Source organism: Triturus cristatus, chromosome 9 (genome assembly GCF_964204655.1).
Source record: "Triturus cristatus chromosome 9, aTriCri1.1, whole genome shotgun sequence".
Taxonomy (NCBI): domain Eukaryota; kingdom Metazoa; phylum Chordata; class Amphibia; order Caudata; family Salamandridae; genus Triturus; species Triturus cristatus.
This window is the reverse complement of record NC_140592.1, coordinates 70,955,627-70,973,653: the sequence shown is the minus strand read 5'-3', so window position 1 is coordinate 70,973,653 and position 18,027 is coordinate 70,955,627. Positions and strand designations below refer to the sequence as shown.

The following is an 18,027-nucleotide window of genomic DNA, read 5'->3' as shown; positions in this document are numbered from 1 at the left end:
CACACACTGGAAGAAGTGAAGCTGGGTTCTTCAGTACACTTTAAAAGGCGGTCTTTGATTCAGAAAGAGATCACTGGAAAGGGGCATGGGCATATTTCGGGAAGGAGATGGGGCTGATAAGAGAATTATAAAGATTAGGGCAGGGGCCCATTTGATGGCCATATCATTGTGGCTGATATCCATGTGTGAACCTCTAGTCGCTCCCTTGGCCTGTATTGTTGCGCAGGTTTGGAGTTGCTTCTGCTGTGACAGATGGCTTTCTGGAGAAAAGGAACGACAGGGGAGTGGACACCTCAAGAGGAAGCAGACCCCCAGCACAATCTTCAAAGACTCAGACTTAAATTACATTTGATGTCTGCAAATGAACTATAAGAAGGGGGGGCTCGAAGCCTCCAAAATTGTCAGCTGTCAATCAGCCTGTCAGGCTGTGTTCAGAGGAGAAGCTCTGCAGACCTTTACCTGCGGCCAGGACTGGGGGATAATGCCTGCCAGTCCCTCAGTTGGGTGAGAGGACATCAACCAGGGACCACCTGACCCTGGAGCCTGGAACACCAGTGCCTGCCTGCTTGCTAGGACCACTGTGCCCTGTGAGGAGACTGAGAGCTCTTGGAGGGAGCGAGGTCCAATGGGGGATCATGGTGAGTGGATTCTTGTAGTGAGTTGTGAGGAGACAGCTGTTGAATCGATCAGTTTGTCAACTATGTAGACGTTCAAGTCAGCGACCCCATATGCCAGAAGGTGCTACTGTGAAAGTAGCAGTTAGCCATAGTGACACCGATCGGACCGTCACCCGTGTGCAGAGTAAAGCTTGTGATTCCAGAGGGGGCTGCCATGAAGATTACCGCCATACCGATCGGGCCTTAGCTTGTGAGCAAAGTGAAGTTGTTGACCCAGTATGACAGAGGGGACTGCTGCCCAGGTGCCGAGTAAGGTTGGTAACCCCGTATGCCTGTGGGGTCCCCATGAAGAACAAGGAATGTTTGCTTGTTCCACTGTTGAGAGGAGAGGACACCTTGGTGACCTGTGCATGCCCGAGCCCCGACTGAGGACCTGAACCTGAGCGATTGTTTTTCCACCTGTGAGGAGGATCAGAGAAACTTACTGTCTCACCGGAGAAAGTACTGTGGACACCCACCCGCTGTCTCTTCAGAGCCGTGAGTGCTACTTTCCATTAACAGCCGCTGCAGCCCTCCACGACGTTCAAGAGAGAAACACTCCAGGGGGCTCCGGTTAGTGCAACCCTGCAGAAGTGGGTAAGTCTGATCGCAGCAGGGACAGAAGGCCCTTAGGGAACTTATTCTACCACATAGCGCTTCGATTGCTTGAACAATTTTGACTTTGGAAGAGTTGGACTGGGAACGCCTGAGACTCGGACTACTAGTGCAGCTTAACCTGGATGTCGCCATTAGTGAAGGAGAATAAACACTAGTGCTAGTGAGAGGAAAGTTAGACTCAAGGACCTGCCTATCGAACACCAGAGGCTACTTTCATGTATTGTGTATTGTCTGTATAAGCTATATTCAATACTCTTTGTTCCATAAAAGTAAGTATCTAACACCCCTGTCCCTCCCAAGAAGAATTGGATTGCTTGACCCATGCTACTACTGAGAGTAAAGTGCTGAAGGGGTATTAGGCCCTGTTGTTCAGGAAACAACTAGCAGTCCCTTGATAACTTAGATATTGACAAAATCTTCAAGGAAAGATCAAGGGAATAGGATACTGTTCCTAATATCACCTAGCAGTCCCTTGATAACACAAGTATTAACAGAATCAATTCACAACATATAATCATTACATATACAGATCAGTTAAAAAGTAGTTTACATTTATTTTATAAAAACATGTAATACATTGTATTTAAATACCACAGTTTATGATGGTCCCTATTCTACTCTTATCAACACACTTGGTCTGAATCCACAGTACAAATGATAACTTTAAAATATATACCACACAATTTAAACGGAAAACATTTCTCACATTTTGGGAAAGCAGTCAGAGGATCAAAAATAATGCATTACCCTATTATGAACCCGCATAACAGAGAGAATACAAAAGAAAAGACACTGCAATTTGTCATAAAACACACATCCAATTCAGACAGCTCAAGGGATTATACACTTGTGGGATCTGACTCTATTTATCGCTACAAGTGGATACCCGGTTCTTTGGATTATGTTACTCCTATGCGTCGACGCGTTTCGATGGGCTGTATTTATGCCGCTATCTTTATCAAGACCAGTAATATATGTTTCTCTCTCAATCCACGTTTTATTCAAGATTCCAACTTAATATGTTTTTCTTTCCTATATCCTTATTATTGTGGCCCACTGTCAATGAATGGACGATTCTTGTAGTATGTTGAGGATAGATACTTGTCCTTCAATAGTCCCTGTGCCCTGATCTTTTCGTTGGTTCTACTCGTATTCTACTCGTACGTCTTAACTTCAAATTGCGGACACTAATTCTTGTCTGTAGAATTGGCCCGGCTACTATTGTCTGTTATTCATACCTGGTAATGGGTATCATCGGGTAACCTGCATGTAGAGTGTATCCTTTTAAATTAGAAGTCACAGGCTCATCTTGGATCTGTATACGGACCGGCAATAGATAAAGCGTCCTTGTTACATATCAGTTCCCCTGTTCTTAAAATAAACAGGCTGTTGCGTCCATGCAGGGATAGTTCCGTGGTGCGGTTTCCAATTACCGCTGTTACCGTGCCCTGTCCTCCATTTGTTCTAGGAGCAACGCTCCTAGAACAAATGGAGGACAGGGCACGGTAACAGCGGTAATAAGGACGCTTTATCTATTGCCGGTCCGTATACAGATCCAAGACGAGCCTGTGACTTCTAATTTAAAAGGATACACTCTACATACAGGTTACCCGATGATACCCATTACCAGGTATGAATAACAGACAATAGTAGCCGGGCCAATTCTACAGACATGAATTAGTGTCCGCAATTTGAAGTTAAGACGTACGAGTAGAATACGAGTAGAACCAACGAAAAGATCAGGGCACAGGGACTATTGAAGGACAAGTATCTATCCTCAACATACTACATGAATCGTCCATTCATTGACAGTGGGCCACAATAATAAGGATATAGGAAAGAAAAACATATTAAGTTGGAATCTTGAATAAAACGTGGATTGAGAGAGAAACATATATTACTGGTCTTGATAAAGATAGCGGCATAAATACAGCCCATCGAAACGCGTCGACGCATAGGAGTAACATAATCCAAAGAACCGGGTATCCACTTGTAGCGATAAATAGAGTCAGATCCCACAAGTGTATAATCCCTTGAGCTGTCTGAATTGGATGTGTGTTTTATGACAAATTGCAGTGTCTTTTCTTTTGTATTCTCTCTGTTATGCAGGTTCATAATAGGGTAATGCATTATTTTTGATCCTCTGACTGCTTTCCCAACATGTGAGAAATGTTTTCCGTTTAAATTGTGTGGTATATATTTTAAAGTTATCATTTGTACTGTGGATTCAGACCAAGTGTGTTGATAAGAGTAGAATAGGGACCATCATGAACTGTGGTTTTTAAATACAATGTATTACATGTTTTTATAAAATAAATGTAAACTACTTTTTAACTGATCTGTGTATGTAATGATTATATGTTGTGAATTGATTCTGTTAATACTTGTGTTATCAAGGGACTGCTAGGTGATATTAGGAACAGTATCCTATTCCCTTGATCTTTTCTTGAAGATTTTGTCAATATCTAAGTTATCAAGGGACTGCTAGTTGTTACTTGGAAGAGTACCCTATTCCCTTGATTTTCACAAGGGGTCCCTCTCTATTTCTCCCAAACCTGTTGTTCAGGACCCATAGTATGTCGGGCTCTGAGACATCAGGAGTAACGGTGGGCGAAGCTCGAATAGTGGTAAACTGTGAAATGTTGCAGTTACTGGAAAACTCTGTGAAATTCCGTGGAGTTCCGTGGCCTGGCGGAGTGCCCCCACCCCTCCCTCACCCCCATATCTCCCGCTAAAGCCCTGGCCCCCGCACCCCCTCCTGCTAAAGCCCCGGCCCCCTGCCCCCCTCTCGGTAAAGCCCCGGCCCCACGCCCCCACTCCCACGTACTAGTAAGAGACTTACCTTCCGCCATCGGTGTCCTGCTCCTGCTGCTGGGCCTGGCTCCAAAACCAGTCCCAGGATGCTTGTTTCTGTCCAGGGAGGACCTGGCTTGGTAGTTTGAGCTGGACTGTGCTCGTGAGGAGCAGGGTCAAGAATGATTTGAATATGGTAGGGTCCAAACAGGGGTGGTGTGGTGAGCAAAAGAACAATGGAGAAACCCAGATCTTTGTGATTGGGGGTGAATGTTTGCATTGTTCAGCATTCTGTCCATCATTTGTTCCTTTTGTTGCCCTAAGTGGGAATGGTATGCCCAGACGTGTGTCCCATGCTCTCTGCATCACTGGATTCGAGATAGCCTGGCTGATATGGGGTGATGCCCCAAAACCGGTCCCAGGATGCTTGTTTCCTGTCCAGGGAGGACCTGGCTTGGCAGTTCGAACTGGGCTGTTTCCATGCGGAGCAGGGTCAAGACTGATTTGCATATGGCTGAGTCCAAACTGGTATGGCGTGGTGAGCAAAAGAACGACGGATGAACCCAGATCTTTGTGATTGGGGGTGAATGTTTACATTGCTCAGCATTCCGTCCATCATTTGTTCCTTTTGTTGCCTTAAGTTGGAAGGGTATGCCCGACGTGTGTCCCATGCTCTCTGCACCACTGGATTCAAGCTAGCCTGGCTGATGAGAGGTGATGCCCCAAAACCGGTCCCAGGATGCTTGTTACTGGTCCAGGGAGGACCTGGCTTGGCAGTTTGGTCTGGACTGTTCCCATGAGGAGCAAGGTCAAGACTGCTTTGCATACGGCTGCGTCCAAACTGCGGTGGCGAGGTGAGCAAAAGAACAATGGATAACCCCAGATCTTTGTGACTCTGTGAATGTTTGCATTGTTCGGCATTCTGTCTATCATTTGTTTCTTTTGCTTTTGTTGCCCTAAGTGGGAAGGGTGTGCCTAGACTTGGGTACTGTGCTCACTGCACCACTGGATTCAAGCTAGCCTTGCTGATGAGGGGTGATGCCCCAAAACCGGTTCCAGAATGCTTGTTTCCGGTCCAGTGAGGACCTGGCTTGGCCGTTTAAGCTGGACTGTGCTCATGAGGAGTAGGGTCAAGACTGATTTGCATATGGCTGGGTCCAAACAGGGGTTGTGTGGTGAGCAAAAGGACGATGGAGAAACACAGATCTTTGTGGCTGGAGGTGAATGTTTGCATTGTTCGGCATTCCGTCCATCATTTGTTCCTTTTGATTTTGTTACCCTAAGTGGGAACGGTATGCCCAGACGTGGGTTCCGTGCACACTGGGCCACTGGACTCAAGCTAGTCTGGCTGATGAGGGGTGAAACCCCGAAACCGGTTCCAAGATGGTTGTTTCCGGTCCAGGGAGGACCTGGATTGCAGTTCGGGCTGGACTGTTCCCATGAGGACCAGATTCAAGACTGATTTGCATATGGCTGGGTCCAAACTGGGGTGGTGTGGTGAGCAAAAGAACAATGGATAAACCCATATCTTTGTGACTGGGGGTGAATGTTTGCATTGTCCAGCATTCCGTCCATCATTTGTTCCTTTTGCTTTCGTAAAACAGTTTATGACTCTCACTCACTTTGTTGAAAACTCCCTTGCCTGCCAGACCGCCTTGAAGCCTTGTTCTGTGCAAAACTGATTTAGCTGTCATCATAATACTGTTGTGTTCTTATGCCTAGCGCTAAGAAGCCCATCATGGGCTTCATTCATTTGATACATTCCATACATTCAGACATACAGACCTCGTTGATGATTACAACTCTGATAAAGTTGGCATTTTGTGCCCTGCCCGTCCCTTTCTTCTCTCTTTCACTGTACACTGTTTCTAAATCGTTGGTTGGAAAGTGCAAATTTAAGCGATATATTGTAGTTTTCCTTAATCTCAGGAACTCTGCCACTGTGATAGTTTTCATTAATGCCACTCAATTATAAATGCGTATACCAAAAAAGATCCTTCTTTCAAAGGTGAAAGATGTAAGGTGGGGGAGCTCGGGGCTGTGGCCTTGCACGCGCGCTAGTGGCCTGTTTTCTGTCCTGGTGTTGAGCACTGCCTTAAATGTATTCCCGGAACGGTGACGCTTATCTGGGCTTCCGGTAACTAGCTGCCGTCCGCTAAAGTGATGACAGCAGATAGGTTTGTGCTTGAAGCTCATTGGTCAGGTCTGAGTAATCCTGTTCTGGTTTTCTCCGTCCTCTGAACACCGCACAGATGTCACCCCAGCGCACGCAGATCTTCCCAGCTTTGCCATCTCACACCCTGAGCCTGCAGCAGCGGTCACACTGAAGCAAGGGTCTCTTCTTTGGGTAACTTCCGGCCCTTGCGTTCAGAGGTTTCTCTCTGTATCAACTCTTCATTCTCGGGGGAAATCTCTCTGCCTTTGACCTTTCTTCACCTTGAAAAAGAAGAACTTCAAGGAAGAAATTATGCGTGGGAATGACAACGCACCTGCGGCGCAGCCAGTGTGTCATGGGTGTGACTTATAAAATACAGCAATAATCTGGGTTCAGTGAGCCCCTCAGGTCTCTGGGCCCCGGTGCCACTGCACCTGCTGCACCAATGGAAGCTACACCGCTTCAAAGATCAGTATTGGAGATAGGTCGACGCACAGTAAGTCATGTAACTACTGCCGCACGGTGTCTGACAAACTATCTTGTTTGCTGAAACTATTTGCAAAGCACGGACAGGAGGGGTCGCTTGAAGTTGCCCGGGGGCCTCCCGTTCACTCCATAAAGGACTTTTGCACTAGAGAAAAAGCAAGTATTTCTTGTTCTGCCCTTCGCTCACCCGGCGCACATATAGCAAGATGTTTCCAGTTAGTTCCATTTAGAGAGAATACTTTCAGACTTTCGCTGGACCCGGCGATCATTGACGTCACCACCTCTCTCCAGACACTGCGTCCGTCCCCTTGTCGAGGAGCCGGGCACCTGAAGCGGGCGTAGGGGCTCAGACAGCGCGCGGCACCGTTTTTCCGTCCCTGACTCCGAGGCGATGGGTTAGCAGCGCTGACCATGGTGGTCACTCAGCTGGAGTTGGAGTTCTGCTACCATGGCAAGAAGCTGCGAGGGTTCACTTGTAAACTCACCAGGTCTGCCGACGGGTTCCTCCCGGAGACCTCCTGCAGCATCGCCAGCCAGGTCCTGCTGCCCATCCTCCTGGCCGGCTTGGGGATGGTGGCAGCGGGCCTGCTCATGGACCTAGTTCAGGTATCTGACATTTATTGCAATGCCAAATAATGTTGTTCAATAAAAAAAATTAAAGCTATTTTTTGTTTCGGAAAAAACAAATGGTGTTAGAAAAGTGTAAACGGGTTGCAAATTCAATGCACAGATAGGACAATATCTATCACGTGTCTATAGTTTTTATGTTGTAAAAAATCTTTATCATATGTCTATGGTGTTTCTGTTGTGTAAAAACGATACAACGTTCCGACGGCACAATATTTCTCAAGGATTTGTAGGACAAGTGCAAAAAAGCACCGACAAGGCCAAAAAAGTCCAGCCTTTGCAAGCTGGTGTAATGACTATTTTTTTATTGCAAGTACATGCTACAAAGATAACAAACAAAAACACGTTGGCATCTAAGCATGACTGGCACATGCTTATTCATATTCATATTATTATTTGTGAAGGAGACCAGAATAAAAAAATAAGGATCTAGCAAAGCACTCGAGTCACAGTCAGCTGCAATGTTATAGAGTCACTTACACCCTTTGCAATGGGGGTGGAGCAACTTTATAAAGAAGATGAAAAATCCCCATCTGCCTGGGTGCAGGCAAAAAAATTAAGGTAAAAAATAAACAAATAAAAAGGAGCATTTGAACCGGGTTTGTCCAAAGAGAAATTAATTATAATTTTAAAGATGTGAACAATGTGCGGAGAGATACTTTTGTAGTCACTCAAACTGAAGGGAGCCGTGGGTAAAGAATGCTGGTCATTGCTCCATGCTGTATTCTGTGTTGGGCAGAAGTAAAACGTGAACAACAATTTAACAGACCACTTGGTGAAGCCTGTTAACCAAAAGCTTCTCTGTGTACATTATGTATGACTTGTTTTTGTACAAACAATACTCTGACGAGATAGCTAGCGCTTTCTCAAAGGCCAGCTCTAAAAAGATATTAAAAGACGCATTGCATTTTTCTACTTTATTACTAATATTTTGCTAATTTCACAGATGAAATTCACTGTTACCACATGGCTTAAAATCAACTGGTGACTTAGAAATGTGGTGGGATCTGTTTACCACCCATACTACAAGTTTTGCACGGCTCTGAATAAGCCTTACAGTTGAATAAAAAATATGTGCAATTTCCCTGCTGTTTCAAGTACTTGTCTCTCTACAAACCAAGTTTCTAAATGAGATATTTGTTGCCTTCGGACAGTTGGCCACTGGGAATAAATCAGACAATCAATTATTTCCGATGGGTCCTGGACAAAACGAAAGCTTCTTAGGAACTCTGATCACAGTTGGCCTGGGTATTTAACCAGTGATTAGCCGTGGTAAAAATATATTAAGAAGACACTTGACTCTTATGTAGAAGGTGTAGAATAGCCCAGTGGCCGCTGGGAGGGCTTGTACTTTCCTTGTGTTGTCAAGAAGAGAACTCATTAGGCCTTCTCACCTCCAATCCTTCTCACCTCCAATCCTTCTCACCTCCAATCCTTCTCACCTCCAATCCTTCTCACCTCCAAGCCTTCTCACCTCCAATCCTTCTCATATCCGACCACTCATGTCTATGTATAATTGTTGCTGCTTCTGAAGTGACCTTTGCTTGAATGTTTTGGGTGACTGCAGCTAATTATCTACAGAAGTGTACTCAGTACATAAAACCTACAGCATGGGCAGTGTTGTATTTTTTTCAAAAAATTGTTTATTGAGATTTTTCAAAACCATACACCTTCTTCATCAGAATGGATAATCTATATGGTCAAGTGTAGAATCCAACATGAATGCGCAAACTTCAAACTTAACAAAACAGTCAGGAAGCAGCATACAGTCTTGCGGTGCCTGAATAGGAGTATTTGACATTTGGCTAGTCCACATTGAGATCGTGCCGTGGCAATGCGCTTATTATCTTTCCACAGAGGGCCCGCAGCGGGCAGCATACAGGTGTCTAGTTGTTATACCTAAGGAGCTGTTAGCGGACCTATTCTCGTGCCTGTGGTTGAAGTGATTGTGACCCATGAATGTCAGTAAGGACTGGGGAGGGAGCGCTATCATCTTGAAGTGTTTTCAGCCAGTTTAAGATGGGACTCCATATATTTTTCATTCTGGCGGCTATTGGCATCAATTCCCAGAAGGCATCTAATTGAGTGTGACTGAAGGTGACATCTTGTATCCATGCTTTAATCGTGGGGGCCCTCCTGTCACCCCAATGGATGGACACTCTGCGTTTAGCTAATAAGAGAAGTATTGCACGTAATTTGCGAGTCTCAGCTTTAGTGTCTTTCACATACCCCAATAGCCCAATAATTGGCTGAGGCTCCCAAGGTTCACCAAGTATCTCTTGAATTTTGCTAAATATGTCAGCCCAGAAGGCAGCAATAGGTAGGCAACACCAGGACATGTGCAGGAAGGTGGCTGGGGCGAACCCACATCTCCAGTAATTCTCATCAGGTCTGATCCCCATATGATATAATTGAGGGGGGGGTCCTGTAAAACCTATGCAAATATTTAAAATGTATCAACCTCAGTCTATAATTAGGCGAGAGCATTTGGAGTTGACCACAACAGAAAGCCCATTTTTCATCCGATATCTGTCCATCTAGGTCTGAGTTCCAGCTATGCTGGGCCTTGGGTCTAGTCAGTGGTGCTGCATTTTGCATGGACCTGTATAGTCGTGTGATTAGCCTACGGGGCGAGGCATTTGTTATCATCTGCTCAAGAGCTGGTAATTGAGTGGGGGGTTGGGGAAAGTGGCGTGTAATTGCCTACATGTTGCTCTGATCTTAAATTAGAGAAACAACTCGGAGAAGCTCCTCGTGTCCTCAGCTGTAGGTACCGGCGGGGGGGCAGAAGGTGTCATCAGGGTAGAGATCTGCAAAGCTCTCAAATCACATCGATTTCGCCAGCGTCACATTCCCGCTGTCAGCCATTGCTGGGATCAGTGGGTTCACACGTGAGTAATAGAGGGGGCATATAGTATATCCAGGCGTGTTCTGGTGCACAGCCTGTCCCAAGCCCCCCAAAGGGTTTCAGCTGTGTCTATTCCGTCCCTCGGTCTCCTGTATGTTTGATATATGGCTACTTGGAGGGGTACTGGTGTTGCTATGTCCGTTTCCACAGCTACATGGGGCTGAAACGGGGTGGGGTGTAGCCAATATTGTAAAAATTGAGCTTGTGCGCAAAATGCATAGAGCGGTATATCCGGGGCCCCCAGCCCTCCCTGCGTGAGGGGGAGTGAGAGCAGTGCTCAGGAAACACGTGCTTGTTTCTCCGCCAAACCATGGCGATTAGTAAAGATCGGAGAGTTTTGAAAAAGGCTTGGGTGAGCGGTATCGGAATATTAATAAATAGATATAAAAACGTAGGCAACACAGCCATTTTAGCATTGACTATCCTACCTGCGAGAGCGATCGGCAGTTTAGCCCATGTTTTTATTTTCCCATCCAGACAAGAGACAGCGCGCCTATAATTTAAGTTCCAATTTTCTTGTTCGTCCCAACTGAGCGAGATGCCCAGATATTTCACCGGACGATCCGCCCATTTCAATGGGTGATCCAGGTCCAAGGGCCTGGTGGCCGCAGTAAGTGGGAATAGGGTAGACTTGTTCCAATTTATGAATATTCCAGAGAGACCGCCAAATTTAGTAAGCTTCCTGAGTATTGGGCCTATGTTAACCTCCAGGTCAGTGATATATAACGTCATGTCGTCCACATACAACAAGATCAGAAGACCCCAGGTGCTGAATCCCAACCCCCATGGCTGCGTGATGTTGGCAAATCCTTCCCGCTATCAGCTCCATCGCAGCAGTGAAGAGGAGGGGGAAAGGGGGCATCCCTGACGGGTTCCGCAAGATATGCAAAAAGGGGTTGAAAGCATACCATTGATGCGCAGTCTGGCCGATGGTGCCGTGTATAGCAGTCTTATTTGTGCTATGGAATTCAGACTGATCCCAAACCGCCCCTGAATAGCAAATTGGTTTGGCCATTCCAGCGCGTCAAATGCTTTAGTTGCGTCAAGGAATGCCACGAGCGCCTTTTTTTTTAGGATTTAAGTAGTGTAGTACAGTGAAAAAGGTGCAGATGTTATGAGTAGTGGATCTACCAGGGATGAACCCGGACTGGTAAGGTCTTGCTATTAGGGCGAGTAGTGGTCGCAATCTATTCGCTAGCAATTTTGCATATATCTTGGCATCTATATTTATGAAAGATAGTGGCCTATAGGAATCTATCTCTTGCCTGGGTTTCCCGGGTTTTAGTAGTGTTTGAACTATCGCCTCTCGCATTGAAGGGGGAAGTATGCCAGTAGTTTGAGCTTCCTCAAAGACTGCAATGAGGTGAGGCGCCAGCAAATCAGCATAGGCCTTATAGAACGCAGTTGTTAAACCGTCAGAGCCTGGGGCCCTATCCAGGGGCAGACTGCTAATCACCTGCAGAATATTGTTGGATGTGAATGGTTCATCCAGATATTCTCTATGTGCCCTCCCGAGCCACAGCAATTCAATGGAGGCGAGGAAGGGTTGGAGCTCCTCAGGCGCTGCCAGATGGGTAGTGGTGTATAATTAAGCGTAGAAGTTGGTGAATCGGTCCAGAACCTCCTGGGGGCCCCTGACTAATGTTAGATTTTCTCCCATAATCTCAGATATATAAGTGGCGGTGCGTGGCGTCTTGAGCATATTCGCTAAGGTTTTGCCTGGCCTGCCCCCCTCTCCGTAACGCCTAGCTTGAGTGCACTTGCCCATAAATTTAACCTCTCGCTGTGCCTCTTCGTCAAATTCTACGACGAGCTCTTTGATAGACAGTAAAAGCTTAGGGTCTTCGGTTGCATAGTATACAGATTTCCGCTCTTTGATGCGGGCCTCGAGGGCGGCTAGCGTGCCTCTAATGGCGTAAGCACCCCGGCATGGAGTGATTTCCCCATATCACCATTTTGAACGCCTCCATTAGGGCAGCGTGTGTAGATACAGACCCAGCGTTGGTGGCGAAGTATTCTTCTATGTCCCTTTGTATCTCCTCTCTGAAAGCGGAGTCTAGTAGAGCGCTTGGGGCAAGGCGCCAGCTAAACATCTTTTGTGGTGTATCCGGAACGGTCAACTGTAACAAACATGAAGCATGATCTGATAGCGTTCTAGGGAGATGTGTGGTTTTAGTAGTCCAGGCCGTAATGTCCTGAGATACCAACCAATAGTCCAGCCTGGACCAAGCTCCACAATGAGCAGATATACACGTGACCTCCGCCACTCCTAGGTGCCTTTGCCTCCAAATGTCAGTCAGGTGGCTGTTTTCCATTATAGCATTCAAAACGTCACTAGAGTTGGGATGCATAGGGCGAGAAATGCATTTTCTGTCAAGGATATAATTCAATACAGTGTTAAAATCTCCCCCCCACACTATTGTGTCACATCCTAAAATGTGAAGTTTAGCCCATACGTTTGGAAAAAATTCAGGATGGTCAGCATTCGGCCCGTATACTGCCGCGAGTGTCATCTTCACCCCTTCCAGCACGCCGCACAGAGTCACGAAATGACCTTCTGGATCTAGATGTGAGTCTATTGTCTTCCAGTCCAGCCCCTGTCGAATTAAAATGTCTACCCCTCTCGCATAATTAGAATAAATAGAGGCGAAGGTGTGCCTCCAGCGCTTATGATGTCATTTAAGGTGAGATGTGCTGTTTAAATGGGTCTCTTGAACAAAACATATGTCAATATGATGCCTGCTTAAGTAAGACTGGACCAGTCTGGTCTTCCTGCAGTCATTCAGCCCTCAGATGTTCCAAGTTAAGAAGTTGTAGTTAGTCATTACCACCCGAGGTGGGTGTGCTGACGTGCCGATTTCTGCAGGCATATTTCGAAATGTTTGATGGTTACCCCATGTGGCATCCCCTGGAGTGCAGCATCTCCCGTGAGCCCCGTGCCAAGCTGTCTAGAACGTTGCGATTACCATCAATGAAATGGGCTGTGTTGTTGACAACAAGTTGTTTCTGTATTTGAGCAGTGTAGACAGCTCTTGAAATAGCTCAGATACAATGAGTTGAAAATAGAACCTGAAACCATTGCTTGTAAACAGTCAGAGCCAGCAACCCAAGCTTCACAGCCATTGTGATGTTCTGGATTCTATCCTCTACGATAGTTGGAAGAAAGTTAGAGAGGTCAGTTTGGAGGAAATAAGGGTCTAAATGATGTGTGATTTCGTCTACTACTTCAAGGGGTCTATAATTATGCATTATGGAATTTGGTCTTTGAAAGCAAATGGGGAAATCCCAGCAAACTTAGTATAAATGACAGTGCGCGCACAGCTATATTCTGTGTAGAATTTATAAAGGTGTGCCGTGCTCCAAAGGTATCCCTCTCTGAACGTGAGTGTATACTAATTCAACCTGGCTGCATCCCCATTCAGTGGGGTTTGTCCCCCAGGCATTTAGTAACTAACCATCACGCCAACCTTCTAGGAAGAAACCGCCAACGTTTGTTTACAAAATGTCCCCGGATGAAGGCATCACGGCCGAAATGCATTGGGACAAACCCATGTAAATCGATAAAAATGCATTCTGGGAAATACAGTTCAAACGTTTGACTAAGAAGATTTGATGTTGTGATATAACAATACAATGAACTTCTGACAAAAACGGAGTACTTTGATTTATTTAAATATTCTTTGAGAAAATTCTAAGAACTCTTGAGGCCCATTGGGAACTTGCAAGCCAGTGTCTGGGGGACATACCCCACTGAATGGGGATACAGCCAGGTTGAAATCACAGCAAACGTCACTGAAAGCAACATGTGTGCTGAGGCACTGTTGGGATGGGAATGTCTCCTGCATGGTGTACAATTGTGTCTTTTTTGTATTTTCGGCCCCAAATTCACACTATTGTAGTGTATGTGTTAAGGCCTAGTCCTGCCTTTGACAAGAGACTGACCATGGACTTATCCTGGAATAGGAGGGCTAACCAATCGTGGTTTTGGTAGTGGCAGAGGACTACTTTCCCCCTTATGGGATCATGCCGGTAATGTGATGGTGGCAGCATGCTGTGTTTTGTTGAGATCACAGCATGACCAGACCTTTTGATCTGTGTCACAAGAGTGGAGGCCTACTGGCCGTCTTCTGTAAAGTCAGCTGCTAATTCTAATCCCGGGTCCAAGTGGTGAGCTCCCAAGCTCATGGATGTAAGTGTGTAGTATATAATGAGTCAATTACACACTATTTGATTGTCTGAGTGAATTAGGGTGGCACAGGCCAACAGGTTCCATTGTGGAAGGCCTCGCCTGCTCTTGGGCTCAAGATGGAGAAGAGGTTACCTAAACAGAGGTAGTGTTTTACTGACATGCGGGAGAATGGAAAGAGGGAACCTAGACACTGGAATGGGGAAAGAGGAGGCGGGCTCCCCCTGAGAAATTTGATCAGGTCCTTTGATGCAGGGCTGCATCTTCCTGGGCACCGCCATTTGGTGGCTGTTGGGAATCAAGGGTGGGGCTGCAGTTACTTTTGTAAGAGTGTGGAGGGTCTTTAGAATGGGATCAGTCTTTTGTCTCTCTTCCTGATTACTGCCAGGTGCAGAATGGTTACACCCTTTTGTACCTCTTTTGTGGGTTCTCCAGCCTGGCGATTACTCTGCTATAAGGAACATTTCTCAACATAATGGCAGAGTGTGGAATCCAGCTTGAGAAGGACACATGAAGGGAGAATTGACACAAACCAGTTCAGAAATTGCAGACAGAGCATACACATTCTGTGCCTACACACAAGAAGGAGCTGTTGACCCACTTGCTTTTCTCATTCCAAGTTCTCTTGGACTAAGCAGGGGATGCTGCTCAGAAAACCCAGTGCACTGCCTCGCTACCATGGCTTTTGTCTTCCTGACAATCAGCTTTCCAGAGGTGAGGGGACATCATATGAAGACTAATGTTGAGGAAGTACTGCTTTCCCTGTCCTGGAACTCCTGGCGAGTGCTGCTTGAAAGTAAAGGGAAGAAGTGCAACAACTCTACAAGAGGAGCTGACTGATGGTGTGGACTAGAAGGATCAACCCCGGTGCTATGGGTCTGGGCACCAGAGACTCAAAGTAGGCATACTGCTGAATCAAAGCTAGTCACTGAACCTGAGTGGAGGTTCTGTCGCACTGCTGAAGTGTGCCTGAGCAAAACCCACATCGTCCCTGCTGTAGTAACCATGGCCAGCATCACTGAAGAGGGTATCAGCATTGACTGGTTGCACTTGCTCATGCACCCCAAAGTGATTGTGTGCCACTATGGCTATGGCACTGGTCGATAAAGGTTTGAGTAGTCTGCCTCCCCTAAGGAGTACCATGTGAATCCCATTGGGTATGATGCCCCAACAGACTGAACGTGTGGCTAGCCACTTGAAGACCGAATGCCAGTTGCTGTACCGCCTACACCTCAGAAATTACTACTGTATCAAGGCACTTGTTCTGTGTGCGGAAGCACTGATTGTCTGCTACAGCACTAACTCCCAGTGCTTGCCATGAGACCCAGCAATCGGTGCCAGAAGTGCCTCAAAGCTGTCAAGTTGCCACTCAGGACTTGAAAAGAGTATTAGAATTCCACATCACCCCATACAAACTCAAACAACTACCACCAAGACTCACCATTCCAGAAGTTGGAGGCTCACCTGTTGCTGATACCCAGAAGGGGGCTGTGGTCCAGAGACAGCTGCACACTGCTGCTGTTTCCAGGACACTGCTGTGAAGCAGAGCAGCTTCATGATTCAACCACAGCTGGCACACTTCCAGTGACAGAGGAACAGAGACTGAGACCTCTGTCCTGAGGTGGTTTATCCAAGAAGAATGCCTGCAGTCGAATTTTCCTGAATAGTTGGTGTAGTTCCTGGTTCATCCTGAAGTCGTCTTCCTTTGGGGTAGGAACGAAACCGAGGCCCAATTCGAGCGTCGAAGTTTCCTCTGCATTCAGCAGTCTCTTGGAAAGGTTGACAATCAAGGTCTTTGATTTGTCATGCTCCTGGTTTGTCGCTGGGGTTGCTGGTGTTGTGGTTGTCCGGCGTCTTGCCATTGGACCTGCTTCTGACCTCTTCTTCTCCCTCTGCCTCGCCCCCTGCCTCTGTACTGAAAAGGAGGAGGTGGGTTCGGGAAGAATGGTTGGGGGTAGCCAGGCTGTGCATAGCCTGGTTGTGGTCCGTTGAAGGCAGGATACCACATTGGGCCTTGGGGCGGATAGGGGAGGTGATGGAAGCCATACGGGTTGGGTGGCACATGTTGGGGCGGTGGGAGAAGACCCTGTTGTTTCGTGGCTCTTCCCCAGCTTCTATCGCTTGAGTTACTGTAGGACGACTGTCCTGAGTGGTTAGATGAAGTCGAGCCATTTTCCGAGAGGGCATCGTTGTCTATGGTTTGATAGTCCTCTGTGATGTACGGGTAAACTTTTTCCCTGTCGAATTTTTTGACATCTTTTTGGAGTTTTGTAATTTTTTGTTGTAGCAGGTAGTCACGGTGTTCATTTATCTCGCTATTGATCTCTGCGAGACGTGTTTTGTACGATGATATATTGATCCCTGTTTTCAACCCATCTTCAGAGATCTTGATCTTGATGATCAGGGCTTCTGACAAGCGTTTTGCTGTGCTGATGATCAGTATGAGCCAATCACGAGTGCACTTCCAAGCAATCTGACTCCATTCCCTCTTGAATACCGGATCGTCTAGGAAGATGCGAGGGGCTGTTCGTACAATGAGGCCATTGGGGGCCGCATTGGCCCTAAGGTATTCGGTCATAATTTGGCCATGGAGAGTAACCTTGACCAGTGTTCTCTTAAGAGTTGTTAGTGAGTTCCAGTCTCCTTGGGTGCTGGAACAGGCCATGTTCCCGTCTGTGTCGAGAGACTGAGAGCGGCAGACCAGCCTGAGGTCTACTGCGGCCCCAGAGAATGGGTAAGAGACTAATATGGGGCACATGCATCAAGGTAGGCAATTGTGATTCCATAATTGCGATTAAGGAATCGCAACTATGGAATTGCAATTGCCTATGCATGTAGGTTTCGCTAAAATATTAGCGATTCCTACATATTCCTTAATTGAGAATAGCAAATTGCGATTCGCAATTAAGAAATAGCTTCCCATTCATTCCTATGGGCCTAGAGGCCCATAGGTATGAATGAGAATTGCATGTGCAATTTCAAGGGTGAAGGGGGCCAAAAGGCCACCCTGATGCACCCCTGTAATTGGCATGTGTGCACATGTGGCGCACACACATGCCCTAAGGGCATGTGTGTGCGCGACATGACACTTTAAAAATGCACTTTTGTGCATTTTTCAAAGATCTTGCAAATTACAATCAACTTGCAGTTGATGGTAATTAGTGTTTCCTAAATGCAAAGTTGCATTTAGGAAAGGCTTGTTGCATTCCATATAGGGAATTGCAATTTGCGATTCCCTAAATGCATTCGCAATTTAGGTAATCGCAAATTTTGCGATTACCTATTTTGCGAATTTGGGTTGATGCATCCCAAATTCCAAAATACCGGTCACATAGGGGCCGATTCTGCGAATCGGCCCATTTGCGACCGGTATTTTGGTTGATGCATGTGCCCCTAAGTGTTTTTATAGTCCAAAAGACTGATAACCAAACTGGGGAAGTGCAACACCTGCACTGTTTCCTACACCCGAGTACCCCAGAGTAAAAAAGTGGTTCAAGGGGTCAGAGTCAGAGAGGACTGTCTTCTTAGAAGTATTAGCCTTGCACCCACATTTCAGATATTTGATATATTTTGTGATAATGTGTAGTACTGTGTTTCA

The 18,027-nt window shown here is 46.4% G+C and overlaps 1 protein-coding gene across 3 annotated transcripts in view; it reads left to right on the top strand.

Moving 5' to 3' along the window:
- The window catches only part of SLC41A3 (solute carrier family 41 member 3), a 254,232-nt gene that overhangs the window by 91,734 nt on the left and 144,471 nt on the right, over positions 1 to 18,027 (top strand). The window contains exon 1 of one of the 3 annotated variants that reach the window (XM_085624419.1): positions 6,836 to 7,314. The exons of the other annotated variants lie outside the window; for them this stretch is intronic. Coding sequence (XP_085480545.1) covers positions 7,120 to 7,314 — 195 coding nt within the window. The 5' untranslated portion in view covers positions 6,836 to 7,119. Of the gene's footprint in view, positions 1 to 6,835; positions 7,315 to 18,027 lie in introns of those variants that run through there. 3 annotated transcript variants of the gene reach the window in all.